This window comes from Rhamphochromis sp. 'chilingali', assembly GCF_963969265.1.
Source record: "Rhamphochromis sp. 'chilingali' genome assembly, chromosome: 7".
In the NCBI taxonomy this organism is placed as follows: Eukaryota; Metazoa; Chordata; class Actinopteri; order Cichliformes; family Cichlidae; genus Rhamphochromis; species Rhamphochromis sp. 'chilingali'.
The window spans coordinates 4,364,088-4,383,633 of NC_137934.1; the positions used below are offsets into that span (position 1 = coordinate 4,364,088).

Sequence of the window (19,546 nt, forward strand, 5' to 3'; positions counted from 1 at the left end):
TAAGATTACAGATGTTCTCAGATTGATGTCGTTGCCTTCGCAGAAGAAGAAAAACCTTGTACTTCTGGCTGTTTACTGCAGTCTCTAGCAATTTGTCATTATTACAGCCTCCTTTTACCCTTTTACTTTTCTTATATCCTCCTATTCTTTGCCTTACTGGCACATAACATGTTATGCTTGCAGAGCAATCCTGCAGTTTTTTACACTTCAGTGCAGCATAGTGTGCCTTTGCTAGGGTAAACTAATTATGCAGTGATATTAGACAGTGACACTTTATTGTTTTGATTTTCTTTCTCAAGCAAGGCTTCTAGCAAGTGGAACTTTATCTCTAATGTGCAGCGATTAATCTAAATGTTTAATGTACATGTTAAGGTTATTTTAAGCAGAGGAATCTGAAAAAAGCCTTGACATTTTCCCCAGTGTTTAATTTTAATGAAGTAAACCACGTGTTGCTAGCTGAACTTGTCAGCATAAAGTGAATGCAGGGGAGCGTTGCTGAAACCTGATTGTTCTTGCATATGCAGTTGAATTTTGCACATCAAACCTTTTCAACCTTTCAAACCCTTCATTAGTCAAAAGCTAACAAACAAACAAAACTAAAAACAGCATTTCTGTGATCATAATTAGTCTCACTCCATGTGTTCCTTCTCTCCTCTCGCAGGTACATGTTGGGTCTGTCTGTGCTCCCCGCTGTGCTCCAATTCATGGGATTCCTCTTCCTGCCAGAGAGCCCTCGCTGGTTAATTCAGCGTGGGCTGACCCAGAAGGCCCGCCGCGTGCTCAGTCAGATCCGAGGCAACCAGAACATAGACGAGGAGTACGACAGCATCAAAAACAGCATCGAGGAAGAAGAGAAGGACAGCGGAGGAGGTGAGGGGAGGAGTCTTTTTTTCCTGATCCCTGTGTTTCTGCAAAAAAAATCAGCCCGCATGAGCAGCATAATGTTTTTGTCCTCCTTTTGTTGATTAACAAATCAACAAAGCAACATGTTCGGATTGTAACAATGCTCCAGATCCAGTGTGCTTATGGAAGGAGAAGAGAAAAAAAATCATGGAAAAAGTATATTTTTACCGCAGGTGTGATTGGATCACCAAAAATAAGCCGCAGTTAAAGGTTAGCTTGCTTTAACTCGCATAAGCAGCATGTTGTTAATTGCTGCGGTTAAAACTGCACACACGCAGTTTCCATAAACACAAAATCTGCCCTTTCATAAAATGATTAAGCACATGCTGTTGTGCATTTCACCACAAAGCCTGGCTCACATACGAACAGTTTCAGTGTAGTCGCTGATTTCCATGAAATGTACACTCGTTTCAAAGAGCACCTCACAGCTATGTTAACACCTCACATCTGACAGAGTCACAGCCCAGAGCCTTGAAGGCAGCGTCTTCCTTTCCAATCATTCTAATGTGATCTCAGTGAGCCTGACGTGACTGTTTATGCTCTCCTCCTGCTGCGTGATGAGGTCCTTTTCTGCTTAAAGAACAATAGTTGCCCCGTTGCGTGCCCTTGACTCCTACGGCGCTGGTGGTGACCTGCCAGTCAAACAGCGCGAGCTGTAACGTGGCATTATACATCTGATGATTCTGTTGACACAATTTGAGTTTCTGAAGGGGGAGTTCTTATCTTTTGTCTGTCCTTGCGTAATGGGGTTTGGTGTTCAAGATCATTTTCATCACTTCCTTTAATAAATTAAATGAATGCTCCATTTTTGACAGTATTTGGAGCGGCTTTGTGCTAAATAAAAAGAACTGGGCGTAGGTTGTCTCTTTTGTTTCAACAGTGCTCTGAAAATGTTACAGATTACTTTTTTTTTAAATTTCGACATCCTGTGCTTCACACTGAGATTATTCAACAGTGCAAATAGAGATCTCAGGTAGAAAGGGAGCTGAAGGGAGACAAGGAAAAGGCAGAGAAAATGCTTCCTTCTTCACGGTCAATTATTGTGTGAGCTGACCTTTGCTCGACCAACCACATCATAAAAGGCTCTGCCGGCGTGAGCCGACAATATTGGACTAGGTTGGCAGAATGGGGCCGACTGAGCTTCATTAGCTAATATTTTGGCAATCAATACATTTGCTGAGTTCAATGCCTGTGTGTAATGGACACTCACTGCCTGAACCTGCAAATCATTTTCCCAAAATCTCTTTTTAAATCTTGCTCAAACCGGGCTATGGGTACACAGTCTCTTAATGCATGCATGCGCACGCACAAATACAACAGTGTTTATTCACTTTTATCTCACTGTTTATCTGCACTCTGCTCTTTCTTTCGTTTTTTGGTGTGTGTGTGTGTGTGTGTGTGTGTGTGTGTGTGTGTGTGTGTGTGTGTGTGTGTGTGTGTGTGTGTGTGTGTGTGTGTGTGTGTGTCTGCATGAGAGAGACACAAATGCACCGGAAAAACTCTTGTTGTTTCCCCACAGCAAGAGTAGTCAGTTTCAGTGGCATGCACAAGACTGTTAGTGATGTGGTAAGCCCAGACCATCAAGTGTGCATGAAATTTGATTTGTAGGAACTGCAAAAAAAATGCTGTCCATACAAAATCTCAATTTAGACAAATCTCTACTTTGAATCCAGGGACTGAATCAGCTTCCATTGGGAAGAAAGAATGCCGCTGCTATTACTTGGCAATAAGCTTTACCGTTGATTTTAATGGCCAGATGTAAGACAACAAAGATGGTTGCCGTTGGTTTTATGCCAAGCTTTAGAGCTTTTAAAAAAATAAAAAGCAGCCAGAAGCAGAGCACGGGGTGAGGAGGTGGTTTTAAAGGCTTTTTGTAAAAGTCTTTGAGGTGCAGATGGCACAGAGAGAGAGCCAAGGGTCGACTGAAGGCAGCTTCCCAGACAGACTGCTACCAAAACAGGTTGGCAGTGCGGTAAAGGAGCAAAGAATGACAGTGGCAAGTTTGTGCTGCTGGTGAATAAGACTGGGAATGCACTGGGTGTTTGTCTCTGTGCACAGTTTTATTGTGTCTTTTTGCATAGCTTCAAGTCTTTTGTTTTCAAAATTCAAAATGCTCCTCTGTCTGACTTCCTGCCCTCCTCATCTGCTCCATGCAGTATGAGGCAAATTTTGTTCAAAAGGAGAATGGACATGTACTTTTTGCAACACAACTTCTCCTCCTGGGACTTTTCTGAAATGTGCTGCAGGGATTCTGGTGGAATCACAAGCACTGACTTGAGTTACTACGGCCAAAGCCACTACCCTTGGTTGGATTTAAGGAGGAGATTAAGCCAGCAGGCTAGCTGTTAAAGGGCACTGTTACTAGGTGTAGATTAGGAAATGATTAGCAAGTATTTCATAACATAAAGATACACTATGGACAAAAGTACTAGGCCACCTACACATTACATCTACATGACCGGCTCAGCTAGTTTTATTGTCATACACAGTAAAGAAACGTGTTTTCCTGAACAATGCGATTCTTCCTTCTGAAAAAAATATAAAAATGATAAGAAAAATAAACCATAATTTAAAAACTATATACAACAGTTCTAAAGAAGCATACACACAATATAAATAAAATAAAAGAATCTGAGCTGCAATAAGCTACGATTACTGTGCACTTCAGAATGCTACATCAGCTGTATGTGCCGTAGACGGAACTCTGCGATAGTAAATACTGCAGAGAGGGCAGTGGAGTCCTAATGATCTCTTTATCAGTCTTCACCACACTCTGCAGGCATTTGCAGTCCAAAGCATTGGCGTTGCCATGCCACACTATGATGTAGCTGGTCAAGAAGCTCTCAGCTATGCCGCTGCAGAAGCTGAAGAATGCCGAACTTCCACAGCTCCTGAGAAAATACAGTCACTGTTGAGCCCTCTTGATCAGCTGTGTGCTGTTAAATGTCCGGGTGAGGTCCTCACTGATGTAGACGCCCATGTATTTAAAGCTGCTCACCCTCTCCACTTAAAGCTCCTGGATGAAAACTGGCCAGTAGGGTCTCCTCTTCTTCCTCATGTCTGCTATCATGTCCTCTATCATCTCCACACTATCAGACCTCTTGATTAAGTCAGAGTTGCGTCAGCAGGAGTTCAGAATTTGGGTTGTCATATGAAACATCAACATAAGTTCAACTTCACTACAAAAAAACGACCAGAACTTTGAATCTCTAATTCTGTAACATCGGGTAAATTGGCATTAAAATAACAGAATATACAAACAACAGACTGTGACTACAGTTATGTCCAGTGTTGGTCAAGTTACTTGAAAAAAGTAATCAGTAACTACTTATCGATTACTTCCCCAAAAAAGTAATCCCGTTACTTTACTGATTACTTATTTTCAAAAGTAATTAATTACTTAGTTACTTAGTTACTTTTTAGAAACACGATTTACAACCTGAATAGGTGATAAAGCGATAGATCTTTCAGCCCAATTCTACTTTTTCTACATAATCCATCATATAAAATGTAATCAAATGGAAAAGTCTCTTTTTAAAACTTGTTTTATTAGTTTTCTTTTAACTTTATGCATCAAGCAAAAAATGTAATTATATGCAACATTCTCTGACTGGAAGAAATTTGTTTAACATTTAAACCTATTTTCTGCACATTCCAGCACATAAAATAAAATATTTTTTGTGTTTACACTCACTCTTTCAAATAGATGCAAGTAAAACACAGCAGAAAATAAATAACATCAAAGACTAACGGTCCTGTCGCTCTATTTTCACCTGTAAAGCAGGAGTGGGGTAGGCGGAGGTTTACCCTGGTGCAGGTGTGCCGCAGCGGTCAGTGGAAGAATCCGCGAGTTTCTCTGTGAGTTTCCCATTACGTGGCAGCGCACTCCCGGAGCTTGCTTGGAAGTTTAGGGGTTTTTTTTGCTGTAAAAAGACGTTTTCTTCCCACGCACAACGGACACTAATGTTTTTGTCACTTTTTATGGAATCAAACTCAAAATAAGGTCAGTACTTCCACGCTTTAAACGCTGCACGCTCATACTCTCTCCTGCACTCGATATATGATCCATTGTTGATCTGCACACAGCTGTTGTCACCAACGTCGCACTCGCTTACGTCACTGTCATGAGACATTCTCGCAAAAAAATCACGGTTTTAGAAACGCAGTAACGCAGCGTTCCTACGGGAAAGTAACGGTAATCTAATTACCGTTTTTGCAATAGTAATCCCTTACTTTACTCGTTACCTGAAAAAAGTAATCAGATTACAGTAACGCATTACTGCCCATCTCTGGTTATGTCCTGCTAACAGTAACCTAGACGTGGTGACCGTGGTTCAGAGGGTTGGGAACTTGGGAAGCTACCACCTACTGGTGATGGTTAGAGGGACCGATGGAGCGATATGGCAGCCTTGCGTCTGTCAGTCTGCCCCAGGGCAGACTTAATTTCAACATCCTGTGCTTTACACTGAGATTATTGAACACTGCAAATAGAGATCTCAGGCAGAAAGGGAGCTGAAGGGAGACAAGGAAAAGGCAGAGAAAATGCTTCCTTCTTCACGGTCAATTATTGTGGAGCTGACCTTTGCTCGACCACATCATAAAAGGCTCTGCCAGCGTGAGCCGACAATATTGGACTAGGTTGGCAGAATGGGGCCGAATGAGCTGTAGTCGGTCAGCTGTAGCTACAACTGTAGCTTCCCACCACCAGTGTGGGAATGTGAGAGTGAATGAATAGTGGAATTGTAAAGCGCTTTGAGGGTAAATGCAGTCCATTATTAGTAGTAGTCTGTTATGTATTTACAGTACCCAAATCTCAAATCTAATATATTTGAAAATAACCTACGAATATATTGGGCATGCGGTGTATGGCACAAGTTAATTTTATCTGGATGTTTTGATAGCATGGAGTTTTACTATAACATCTTACCTTTAAAAAGAACATCTCAATCTCTGTGCTGTTATATCTCTATGGCACGGCTAGTGTATGTTGCTCACTTCCATGATTATTGCAAGGCTGATCCGCCATTGCTGTAAAAAAACAAGGTCCACTGGTGTGAATGGAGATGCCACAACATTTGGTTTCTCTGCACACCATGTACTCCATAGTTTGTAAGGCAGTGTACTGTAACTTTCTGCCACTTGGTGATGGAGTTGCCATGGCTGCTTCCACTTTGCATTAATACCAGTTACAGTTCATCATGGAATATCGGAGTGAAGAAATTTCACAAGCTGACTTCTTGCAATGGTGGAATTCTGTTCAGTGACCTCTTAGAAAATCCCATTCTGTCACGTATGTTTGCAAAGCCAGACTGCATGACTTGCTGCTTGATTTTATACAGGGTATGAACGCTCAGGAGGATATTAGAGTGGATACACCTGGACACACAGCTGAAGAAAGTCTAACTAAAGAGACAGGGAAACAAAAGTGAACATAGTGCACACATGACGAGGGATTAAAAAAAACAGGAAGTAACACTGAGACCAGGACTAAGACATATGAACTTGACAGAACTACATTGGGATAAGACTGGGGAAACAGAAAGGTAAGCAAACATGGAAACAAGACTGACTTCCACAGGAGATGCTGAGCACAAGACACAAAGGCGAGACTAGGACAAGGACAGAGGAACTAACACAATCAAACAAGCAAATCAAAGCTATCAAACAATGAATGATAAATATTGATACCAAAACCCAGAACCACTTGGAAATACTACACTCAAGACAAAATAATGCAGTGTTTTAACTCAAATGATCTCTCAAATCCTGAGAACAGAGAAAACTGAGAAAAATATGCTCACAAAAATGGAAGAAATAAAGAATACAAAGAGAATCAAAGTGAAGACATTGCAAGCAATGTATGTATTCACTTCATTTAAAAGGAACAGTTCTTGCAAAGCAAAATCATGTGTGCAAAGATAAGAGCTGGAACCATATGAGGGATAAAAGAAAAAGACATAAGTGTATAGCATATTAAACCGATTTGAAAACTCACATGAAGACACAAAAGCCCCTGAAGGTCACAGCAGATTGTGACACATTTGATTATTTAGAAACCACCACTTTATTAAAATAAACAGTGAAGATGTTATGGTCTGTATTTTTGAGGGTAAAGTCTTTCAGGGATGTGCTGCCCAAAAAACACCTTTTTCTTAATGAAAACAGTGTCTTAAAACAACAGCTGAAACACTTCTACGTCCATCTAACTACTTACAGCTTGGAGATCATAAAATCACAAATATTTGCAGTATTTGTGATGTTTTTTAGCTGTGTTTTGATATACTGAGCCCGGAGAGCAGTGAAGGAGAGCAAAGAGCACCCGTGTTTAGCGGGCAAGAGGAAAATCAAGTGAAAAGCCGAGAGAGCTGCAGAAGAAGAACGAGAGTATCAGGGAGGGAAAAAACAGCTGGGGCTAAAGGAGAACAGAGGAAATTGGTTTCGTCCTCCAGCTAATCAACCTTGACAGGAGAGTACACCATGTCTCTGGAAGGAGTGGCATCCATAGATCCCCTGGGTCCACATTGCGAGCAGTGAGGAAGAGCCTTTAATCTCGTGCTCTCGCACAAATAATCACACACTGATGTACAAAAGCAGACACTCACACAAGCAGCGCCGTGTCTCTTCTTGTGGGACTCAGTGTGTGTCCAGCGGTTTTGTTTTCATTTCAGTGTCTCTCCTCCCCATCGCTATAACTCAGCTGTGCAGCCATCGCCAGTCACACAGCATGTAGGCACCCCACACTCCGGCTGCTTGTTATCTTGTAGCCAGCGGTTAACATTTGGGCTCAATGTGAAATATGTGTCATAAAGCCAACACCCAGACTTTTAGGAATGTTGTTGTTTCCGGTTTTGGCTTCTCCCCATTTCCAATCAGTGTGGTGGAAAAGAGAACAATGGTTCGGGTTTTTCGCTGCTACTGTGCACACAGTCCCCTCTTAATTTAGTTGTTAGGATGATAAAAATGGGTCGAGAGGGATTGAACTGGCAGGATGCCCATTGCACATAAAGTGAAACTGTTATAAAGAAATTCCAGATAATACAGTTGCTTTCTACAGAACTCACTCAGCACGTAGTCTTCCAACACACATACACTGAATCTCCCCACTCAGCATCAGCTTCCCCCTGAAAGTGCATGAACTAAACCAAAATAAAACTGACAACTGCAACATTTGCAGTAAGCTTGAGCTTATCTGGACTAGAAGATAAGCCTCCGTAGATGGCTTCTGACAAGTCAATCCATTTTACCATTAAATGGATTTTTTTTTAATAAAGAAAATGAATGCCAGCAAAAGCAAATCTTAACAATTATACTGAGAGAAGCATAATAAATTATTTTAAAATAATGCAGTGTTCTTTGGGTCATACTTCTCATAATTATGCTATTGTATTTATTTTATTATTATTATTTATCATTTTTTGCCTTAAATAGATAGCACACCAGTGAAGATAGACAGACAGGGAAACAGGGAGAGAGAGGGGGAAGACATGCATTGAAGGACCCGAGAGCTGGACTCAAACATGGGCGGCTGCACTCGGGCCATGTGGCATTTGGCCGCTTGTTCACCCAATGAACCGAACTGACATCCCATATGGGAAGATTTTAATGTCTGCTCAACTTTTATTGGGAATTGTTAAATACAATCAGAGTCTAATATAACTTGTCAATCAAATGTGCCAAACTTGTGTCATTTTACTTCTAGTCCTAGTTGGTGGCACATGTACATGATTTTTGTCAGCCGAGACTGTAAAAATCTTTTTGCGTGACATTATCATAAGCAGGCAAAAGGGTAGATGCAACACGACACATTATTTGACTTTCACTTCTCTGCTGAACTAAAAACAAATATTGCTCATTTTTCCACTTCAAATTCATTGTAGGTTTTCTTTTTCGTGATTTTATAGCACATGTGCAGAAAGTCTTTCTTTTCCTGATGATTTGTAGCACTAATTGGTAAAAGCAGCTGTTATTTTGTTTTAAGGTTACTCACTAATCTAAGCTGAAGCACATTTTAATTCATGACCACCATCTGCACATCGTTTCTTAGCTGCATCGCTAGTACCATTTGCAATTTAAATGCAGGGTCGACATATGACCTGTATACCATCTGTTGCTTAGCAACAAGACAGATGAAAAGAACAGAGAGATTGGTTGAGACAAATGGATAGCTAACAAAATATGTTATTTTACAAAATAACAAATTAAAAATAATATAAAGAAAACATCTGGCTACTCAGTCTAGACTTAGGTGACTGACTGATGGGTTGAAGCCAGGACAGTCCAAGTTCAGTCATCTTGCCTGCCGATCACATTCCCTTTCAAAAGTCTGTGAGCCAGTACAAAGAAACTTGCTTGTTAATTTTGGACCCAGATCAAATCTATTTTTTAATTTTGTCCAATTTATGTATTAATTCAAGTGCAAAAGTACACATTTATATGTACTGTATGTGTGGCCAGTCTATCCATAAAAACATGCTTCAGTATTTTACAGGAGAGAGATGGAATGACTAGTGAGCCATCTCATCTCAGCAGCTAACAGCCAGGTCTCTACAATAACCAACACATGATCCATAGAAAACAAAGTCCATGATTGATTAAAAGAATTATTTGGCAGTAGACATCAGTGCAAGTTGTTTGCAACGCACACACCAGAAAAACATATGGTAATTCAGAGTGTTTCATACCAGAGAATCAGTACCTTGTTTTTAAGCCTTAAGCCAAATGAGAGCAAAAGCCCATTTTGGTGGCAAGTCAGAGAAAAACATAAAAACAATAAGTGTTCAATTCACATGCTAAAATAAACAAACCATAAACTAAAAGGTGGTTTGAGCTCAAAAACAAACGTATGCTGGTAATAATCTTAATATAACATATGATCTGGTTTTCATAGGAATATTCACAATAGATTGAGTCATTAAGTAAAGAACAGTGCTATCAAAGCCTTTTTATAAAATGGCAAATATGGAACAGCATCAGTGGTCACAACAAAATCGGTAACCCTCTTTGTCGAGCTACACAAAGGTGTAACTTACCTTTAATAGTACTGCAATGCGGCAAAGCAGCAAGTACATCTAGAAAGAAGGAGCAAAGTAGCAGAGTTGGTGTTTTGGTTTTTTTTAGCCAGTCTTGTTTATAGCCTTAAATTGGAGACTATGACTATCAATAGTCATCACTCTCCCCTAGGAGCATTTCTCCTGGTTGTTAGCAACACAAAAGGGAAGATGTTACTAATGGAAACTAGTTTACAGCTGAGAGATGGATAGCTTATATTCACTGATTTTAAACACTTACAAAATGCAAGGATAAATATTCCACATAGTCTGTAGACCCTTTAGTTTCCAAGAGCCTGGCATGGGCGGAGGCTCAAGGGCAAGCATCTGGTGGCCAAACTTTAGCCCACGAGGTCTGGCTGGGCTCAGCCCAAAAAAGCTACATGGGTCTGTCCCAACACTAGAGTGAGGAACTAGAGGCCCTGGCTTCCAAAACTGTCTTGTGGCACATGGAATGTCACCTCTCTGGTGGGGTAGGAGCCTGAGTTAATGTGTGAGGTTGGGAGATACCAACTAGATATAGTTAGGCTCACCTCAATACGTACCTATACCAATACCTTGGGCTCTAGAACTAGTTTCCTGGGGACGGACTGGACCCTGTTCCATTTTGAAGTCAGCCTAGGTGAGAGGCTGCCCAAGGCCAAGGATCAGGTCCTGGCTGTCGTTTGTGCCTATGCACCGAAAAGAAAAAAAAAGAGTTCAGAGTACCCAGTCTCCTTAACGCCCACATGGGAAGGATACTATGACTTGGAGGGCTTGATTGAGCGGCAGTGCTCTATTATTGGAACCCTTGCTAGGCATAGCTTGTCCATAATGAACGCTATGTTCAAGCATAAGGGTGTTCGTAAGTGCATGTGGCACCAGGACACCCTAGGTCGCAGGTCAATGATTCATTTTGTAATCGTATCATCAGATCTGCGTCTGTATGTCTTGGACACTTGGGTAAAGACAGGTGATGAGCTGTTAACTGATCACCACCATTTGGGTAGTGGGTTGTGAAGAAAGGGAGCAAAGAAGGGAGGAGCAAGATGCCCCTCCCCGGGGGAGCTGGCCCCAGGGAGGGGCATCTTGCTCCCCATCCCCGGCTGCCTCCCTCTTCCCGCTCCAACACACCCACCCACACAAGTAAGGCCTTGGGGTGCGGGTGTGTCACCAGGGTGCAGGGGAGGCATACCCCCCCCCCCCCCCCCTCTTTCCCCTTCTGGCCACCTGTGCCTCAATTTAACTCCACAACTTAGACATCCACATTACTCACACTCTTACACTTACATATAGGGCCTTGAGGGTGGGCACGTTAACAGCGACGGTCTGTGTATTCAACCCCACCTCTGGCGCCGGTGCCCACCTCTCAATTTTAAATCCATGTAGACATTGAGGGTTCTTGGGAGGGGCCGTGCTAACACCTGCTGCTCTCTGGCTGCAGCACCATGCTCTCCCGTGTTTTAAATGCACCTTAGAACAACACTCAGCAACACTACACATGAGCGCGAGGAGGGAGGTTTGGGGTCTTCACACACCCCTGTTCTCTGCTGGCCATCAGGGTGGGGGGGCTGGGAGGAGGTGTTGGCCATCCAATTGGGATCTGGGATGCGGGGCCTCCCTGCTGCTGCGGAGCCTGGGGCAGTCTGCTTGCCTCCACCCCGGGGGAAAGGGTAACATCTCCTGGGTCTAGGTGCCGTTTCCCCCTCTAGGGGCGAGGGTACCTGGACCCGGGGTATAGAGTATGTTTGGGGAGTGTGATTGTGTGTACAGTGTCCATGTATGTCTATCCTTACGTTGGGTGAGTGCTGACTATTTGTATATGTGTGCATGAGGGTGGGAATGCATGTTTGTGTCTGTGTGTGCCTGTTTGTCTGTGTTTATATGTGAGGTCGGGTCTTACACTCCACCTCTCTGGGAACTCCCAGGCCCTCCAAAGTATGGAGGCCTATCTCCCCTCACCACACTCCCTGCCAGTAACTGATGCCCTCAGGGGTCGGTGCGTTGGTGGTTCTTGGTGTCCGGGGCTGGGCGCTCAGGTATGTACCAGCTCACTCCCGGTGACTACTTGGCAGGGCCTGGTGCCTGTTGCTCGGTCAGGCCTCTTCCGGGGCAAAGGGGGCCCTCGGGCCTCTGGGCCTGTGGCTCGGTTCACTCTGGCACAACTGGCTGCCGCCAGTGCAGCCCCCTGTGGCTTTTGCTCCGTGGTTACTGGGTGACCCCTCATCTGGGGCTCTCCTCAGCTCTTCCCAGGAGGGTGGCACGGATGCCCCTCCGGTGGTCCTCCTTGGGCTCTCGCACTCTGGGGCCTCTGGATGTCTGAAGCCTGGATCTCTTCCATGCCGGCTTCATGCCCTGGGGGACGGGGCTATGGCTCTCTACATCCCCTAGCAGATCGTTACATGGGGAAACCTTTTGAATACAAGCGCGCTGATCCACACAGATGAGCACACGGGTGTTCACTGTTGGTGTTGTGTTTAGTATGTTGCTCTGTTTTTTTTTTTTTTGCTTGTTTTCTCTTCTTTTTCTCTCAACAGGTGATCCAGGAGATTTTTTTCTCTTCTTTCTCTTTTTAAGTGCCCTTTCTCATTGTCCCTCTTCCCTTCTTTTTTCTTTTCCTTCATCTTTCTTTTTCCCTTTCATATCCCTCAGTCATGTCTGTCCCGTCTGTAACAGCTGAAAATAAAATAAAATAAATGAAAAAAATTAAAAGGTTGGGTAGTGGGTTGGATCAGGTGGCAGGGGGGCTTCTATGCTCAGATTGCTGCACCTGTGACCCAAACCAAGCGATAAAAGATGGATGGATGGATGGATGGATGGATGGATGGATGGACATATTGTTGCTGCTGTCTTGACTATTTTATTCTTTCTCAGAATTGTGTAAAATAATAGTGGCTTGAAATAGTTTATTTTGAAATGTGATTCTGTGGCAGAAGAAGTTCAATGTAAGAGTTTTTTTCATGCAGTGTAATGGGATTTGTGCTAAACACTACTCATTAAAGGTTGTAAAACAACATAAAGGCCAGAATGCAGGTTAAAAGAATAGCAAGCAATGGGTCTTTTTTGCCCTTTAGAATAGTTTGAAGTCATCTGTTACTTTGTAACCAAGGAATTTAACCAGAGCAACCAGGTTCACTCCTCAGACCCGATAATTAACCTTCTTCTATGGTGACCGGCCCTTTGTCTTTCTAATTTATGGCCAGTGGCTCAATTCATGTCTCCTGCAAGGACAATGTAGATGTTTACCTGTAGTCCATGGTGTGTGTGTGTGTGTGTGTGTGTGTGTGTGTGTGTGTGTGTGTGTGTGTGTGTGTGTGTGTGTGTGTGTGTGTGTGTGTGTGTGTGTGTGTGTGTGTGTGCATCTATGTGTTGGCAACTGGTAAAAGAAAAGCTCACTGGTTGCCATAGAAACACTTCTCACTTCCCTTCTTCCTCTCACCCCAGACATAACAGTGATTATCTGTGTGTAACCTCTCCCTTTCTTCCCCTCTCACACAAATTTACACACTTAAAAGATGACAAAGTGTCAAAGATGTAAAAGGCCCCATGGTCAAAAAGCTGCAAAGTGATTATGGGATTATGATAAACGACAGCAGACAAAGACTAGCGTCACCTCGTACCTAGATGGAGGTACTATGAATATTATTTTTATTGTTGAAAAGAGTGCTCAGTCACAGCTGAGTCACTCAAAGAGTTTGGGGATAGAACCTTTTGAAGAAATTAAAAAGTTTATTTAAATTTTGACATGCAAAATATTGTTTTTGTCTTTGACTGATTTTTGTATTTTTGGTGCATCAAGCTGATGTGGAAGGGGGGGATATATAAAGCATCTATTTTGATCGTTTGAAACACATTCAGAGATGTGGTGATTATGTGTTGTCAGCTCCAAGTCAATGAGGTCTGATTACTGTCTTTTCAGCCTTAGAGGTGGAGAGGAGGTGGGAGGAAAAGAGAGGAGTGGAGGACAGGTCGAAGAGAAAGTGAAGTGGAAAATGGAGGTGTTGGGGCAGCAATTATGATGGAGCAGCAATATTGTGGCAATACCACAGGCCAAGTCTGTCAGCCATTATATTGCCATTCTTCACAAGCAACTTCATATTGCGCAGCATTGACCACATTGATTTCTTTGGAAAGCTTGTTCATAACAATTCTTGTTCCAAACAACACATGTAACGTTACAACAGCAAAGGGCACGTCTGGTCACTGAGTGAACGAGGCAGCATCAAGCAGTAGATCAATTTACCCACAGCTACATGACATTTCTGTAATGAAGAGCTATGGAAATTGTTTTTTAATCTAAAGCTATCAAGGCTAAAGTAAAAGCTACACCAAAATGTTTGGATATTCTTAGTCTAGAAATGCTTTGTTTTTAAATTTGTAATACTGTTAGTTTCTAAACATCATTTGACAGGCAGATGGCAAATACCTATTGTCAATATAAAACACTTAACCCTCTTTGCACTGGAAGAGTGTCTTTAAAAAAGTGTCTTTCTACTTTATTGTGCCTGCGTGTCTTGGTATGCATTTACTTCCTTTCTTCATTTTGTTTGCACAAACTGTCACACAGAATTAGACAGTAGATTCTCCTCAAGTCCTAAAGCACCACCCTGTCAACCCTTTAAGAAAAGAAGCATTAAAATTTGTGCTCTTTCTTTACCTAGATTGACAACTTCATTGTTTACCTGTTCTTTAGACTATTATTAGTATTTGATTGGCCCCTAGATGCTGCTTTAAAATGGGTCAGTACTGCTTATAAAGTCAGTAAGTTTTAGATGTTGACACATTATCGGAATGTTATGTTGTTGTGGTAAAAATACAGCGGCATTCATGCCTTTATGTTCAGGTAGTGCGTACTGGATGAAAAACAGCAGAGTGTCGTAAAACCAAAACAGTGAGCTGAAAGAAGCTAAAAGTGTCTATAAACTGGAGGGAATGGAACTGAGACACAAATCTTTCTTTTTTATTTATTTTTCTCTCAGGTACAAACATACAATAGCTTCGTCAAGACTCCTAAATAACTATACATAATAAATAATCGACAACAAGCTGTTGATTATTCGTTTACGCTGTTTTAAACACATTTGTTGCCGACAGGAGAGGTGCAGAGTGTCCTCTGGTGGACAAACTATGCAACATCAGCACTCATAGCATGACTGAAGGGTGTTTCTCCCGTCTCTTCTTTACTTTTTAAAATGTTGATTCATTGGCAGATAAAATTACTCGCTCATACAGATATTAGCGTATAGCTATTATTGAGCTGGGTATTAATACATGAGTACATGGTGGTATTAATACATTTTTCCTGAAATATCTCTTTAAAGAATGTTTGCTTTTAGTCTACTTCCACAGAAAGAAAAAAAAAGTCTAAGAGAAAAAAGAAATCAGCCAATGTCAAGCACTTCAACACCAGTTTGGAGCACTACAATCACTGCATCGCATAAGACCCACAGGGCCCCACAGGGAACGGTTCTGGCTCCGTTCCTCTTCACCATCTACACTGCAGACTTCTCCCACAATTCCACCCAGTGCTTCCTGCAGAAGTTCTCTGATGACTCTGCAATAGTCGGCCTCATCACTGATGGGGACGACAAGGAGTACAGAGGACTGACTCAAGACTTTGTGGACTGGTGCCAGCTGAACTACCTCCAGATCAACGCCAGTAAAACCAAGGAGCTGGTGGTAGACTTCCGCAGGCACAAGCATTCTCCACTGCAACCACTGAACATCCAAGGTATGGACATTGAGGCTGTGGACAGCTACAGGTACCTTGGTGTTCATCTGAACAACAGACTGGACTGGACTCATAACTCAGACGCCCTCTACAGGAAAGGGCAGAGCAGGTTGTACCTGCTGCGGAGACTCAGGTCGTTTGGGGTGGAGGGCCCACTCCTGAAGACCTTCTATGACTCTGTGGTGGCTTCTGCTATCTTTTATGGTGTGGTCTGCTGGGGCGGCAGCATCTCTGCTGGGGACAGGAAGAGACTGAACAGGGTGATCCGAAGGGCCAGCTCTGTTCTAGGATGCCCTCTGGACCCAGTGGAGGTGGTGAGTGACAGGAGAATGGCGGCTAAGCTGTCATCCCTGTTGGACAACGTCTCCCACCCCATGCAGCAGACTGTGACAGCACTGAGCAGCTCCTTCAGTGGGAGACTGCGGCACCCACGGTGTGGGACGGAGAGATTTCGCAGGTCTTTCCTCCCCACTGCTGTCAGACTCCACAACAAAGACTTTAACTGAACAAACACACACATCCACACATGTGCAATAACACTAAGTGCAATAATCCTTTCTGGCATCGTTGTATTTTTACTCAGTTGTATATAGCATTCGTATTCTATTTTTATCTTATTGTATATTTTTATTCTATTTTATTCTACTGTATATAGTATATTATTTTATTCTATTCTGTACAGCTGTGTACTGTATTTATTCTTATTGTATTCTAATTTTTGCGTCATAACTTTTGCACTGTCCACTTCCTGCTGTGACAAAACAAATTTCCCACGTGTGGGACTAATAAAGGTTATCTTATCTTATCTTATCTTATCTTATCTTATCTTATCTTAAGACATCCTTGTGGGCACAGGTAGGAATAAAGATGAATGGATATATTGTTTCCAAATGAATATGGCTTTATCTGAAAGCTATAAAAGTAGTGAATGTTCACGCTCAATAGTCACGCATAAGCACATCGGTCAAGGCGTAGAGTCAAATGGAGCCTTGTATCAGTTGCCTTTTTTCAGTATTTATTGGTCCAAAGCAATCTCCTCTTTAACCTGCTGTTCTGGCTTATTCTGGACTCGTTTCCAACCATCTGTTTCCAGGTAATTAAATGGTACACTGTGTTAGCGATCAACAAAAGAGCGCTGGATTTATGTTCCTGCCATGATTTTCTAAATTACTGACTGCACGCCATTATAATCACTACTTACTCATTAGGAACACGCGGGTACGAGCATGCTACACACAGACACACACCTTGCGCGTGTCTGTGGGAGTTACTAGACCTACGTATCACACTGATCATTAATAATGCAGGCTATTTGAACATTTTATGAAACTTTACTGCTGCTCTGTCTCTGCTTAAATCCGTGAGGAAATCAATATGATATCAAGGCTTCAAACAGTTTGGAGCTACAACAGCATCTTCAAGCATAGCCCGTTTATATTTAAAATTAGGTTTATAGGACTGGTATTTGTTCAAATGCATTACCGTTTAAATGTTTAATATTTGATAAATCCAACGTTTCAATGGGAGCAGCAGTCATCTGACGTCCACGCTTGTAGATATTTTCTGCCCTACTCAAAAATAGGACTTAATTGGATGTAAACACAGATTTCTCTGCTGCTTTTCAAATAACTGTGCTTTTCGCTTTCCTCTCCATGTGCTACAGATTATACATTCCAAACTAAATGTTTTGATAGAAGACTTTCATGGCAATTACACATTTTTGACCATGTTGCCATTCATTTCAGCAATAATTTGCTGGTAAGCAGGGTGGAGTGCAGGGAAATGAAACTGAAAGTCCCAACTGGGAATTTATTATAGAGGCTGCATTAGTATAGGAGGAAAAGCAAGGCCAGCTGCTCCTGATGAAAGCAAAGAGGGGAGATTAGGGACTTATCTCTCTCTTTATGTCAGTAATTGCTTTCTATCTAGGCATTCTTGCAAGTCCCAAAAAAACACAACGACCCATCCATTCATCCCCATCCATGTTCTCTAGTATCTTATTGCTGTTCAGCTGCACAATTTCAAAGATCTTCATTTCATCCCGAAAAGTCAATACACTGAGCGCACACTGAGGAGGATGCGAATTGCCTATTATTTTCACAAGAATGAACAGGTAAGCTTAAAAACTTCTTAGGAGACTCATGGAAACATTAAGCAGCTTACAGATTCAGGAGATGAGTTGATGAGCGAATGCAGGCTTCTAGTAATCGCATTTTCACAGAAAAACAATTAATTGACTGTTTAGGCCACTGTAAGGGAAAACGAAAGCGCAAGCTTGGAGTTTTAAATCTTTCAGAATTACCAAAAAATCCATATTGTTAAGACTAAACCGAAAGCTTTAAGAAATACTGTAGTCATTTTTTTGTCCCCAGCTCAAGAATAGTCTAGAAAAATCTCCACTGAGTTATCTGCATCTGAGACTCTGAAGACGTGCATTTTGAATGTTCTGCTGCATTCTGGCCTTGATTAATCATCACTTAACTGAAAATGTAAGAAGAACAAAAAGACATTTTTAATGGCACCGCTGGAGCTTTTCACCGTGTTGAATCCAAGAGCACGATTTGATTGAAATCAAGGCTATTTTAATGTGACGATATAAAAAAGATGCTGTTCTTCAGTCCCAGCTTGAAGATGCAGTGAAAGTGTGACTCATCAAGAGGTACTTTATTCAATTAAAGCATGCCTATTGATTTAGCATGTTTTGGGTTCTGAACCACCGGGGAACACTCAGTGAAATTAACAAGCACAAAGATTGTATGACTCATACGTTACATCCATAGTTCTGGGTTTATTAGGTCAGTCAGTTATCTTTTGAAAAGTTATTATCTGAATAGATTTTAATGGGAAATTGGGAAATGAGACATTCAGATGTAAAGGGAAGAAGGCCTTTGTTCCCTGTTTTCCCAAAGCCGCTCTGACTCAGCACGTCTTTGTTCTCTGTGTGCCTTGGTATCCATGTCTCTAAGGAAGACCCCTGTCATTTGCATTAGGGCAGGTGTGCGTTTTGGAAGTCATGAATCTCAATAACTCATTAAACTGAGTGCCAGTAGATTTCAAAATGGCGCCAGAGATTTAATTACAAGCCAAAACACTCTCAAGTCATTAACATCTTTCTCAACTCTGCTATACAGCATATGGCATGAAAGTGGTGTAACTGGAGGCAGGAGGTAGAGATTAATATCATTTTTGGTAACGTAGGCAGGGTGGTTTTAATAATTGCAGTGACAAGTGTTCAGAATTCATGACTGCTGGGTTTTTTTCCCTCAGTTGGTTTCCCTTGCATGGTAAAACAAATGTTTTCAACCCACTTGAAGCCATGAATTTAAGCTACGTGAAAGATGGATCTCACTGCCTAACATATTCATTAGTGAGGGTTCCTCTAGTGGCCTTTTTGGGTGTGGCCATCACAGTTTTTGAAAACAGGCTGGACAAGTAGGCGGTGGACTAAGAAACTGAAGAAACAACACACTCGATCACAAGGTAGCCAGGCTCTAAAGCATACTCTGCACATAACTTTAGGGATGAATAAAGTATTCTGATTCTGAAAAGGATGATAATTAAAAAAACAAACATCACAGTGAGTTGAAAAGCTTTGAACTAGAAACTAACACCCTAAACTAATTGAAAGCAGTCTTGAAAGGTCACACATCCAATGAGAAGCAAGGTGATTTTCTCACGCCAGACATCTTTTTGCAACCCAAAGAGATGCTCACTACTGGCTATTAGAAAAAGAACCGATTCATGCATTGGCTTCACGTTTAGCAGCATCTTAAAACCCCGATCTTTAAAAAAGCCGGGATGCTATGTAAATGTAAATAAGTAAAGTCTCATGTTTTATTTACAACAGAAGATAATGCATTTATAACACATGAAATAACATATGAAA

The 19,546-nt window shown here is 41.9% G+C and overlaps 1 protein-coding gene across 2 annotated transcripts in view; it reads left to right on the forward strand.

Moving 5' to 3' along the window:
* Nucleotides 1-19,546, forward strand: part of LOC308399053 (proton myo-inositol cotransporter-like) — a 103,616-nt gene that overhangs the window by 18,648 nt on the left and 65,422 nt on the right. For both annotated transcript variants that reach the window (XM_080886001.1, XM_080886002.1), the window contains exon 3: nt 662-870. In XM_080886001.1, coding sequence (XP_080742127.1) covers nt 662-870 — 209 coding nt within the window. The remainder of the gene's footprint in view (nt 1-661; nt 871-19,546) is intronic.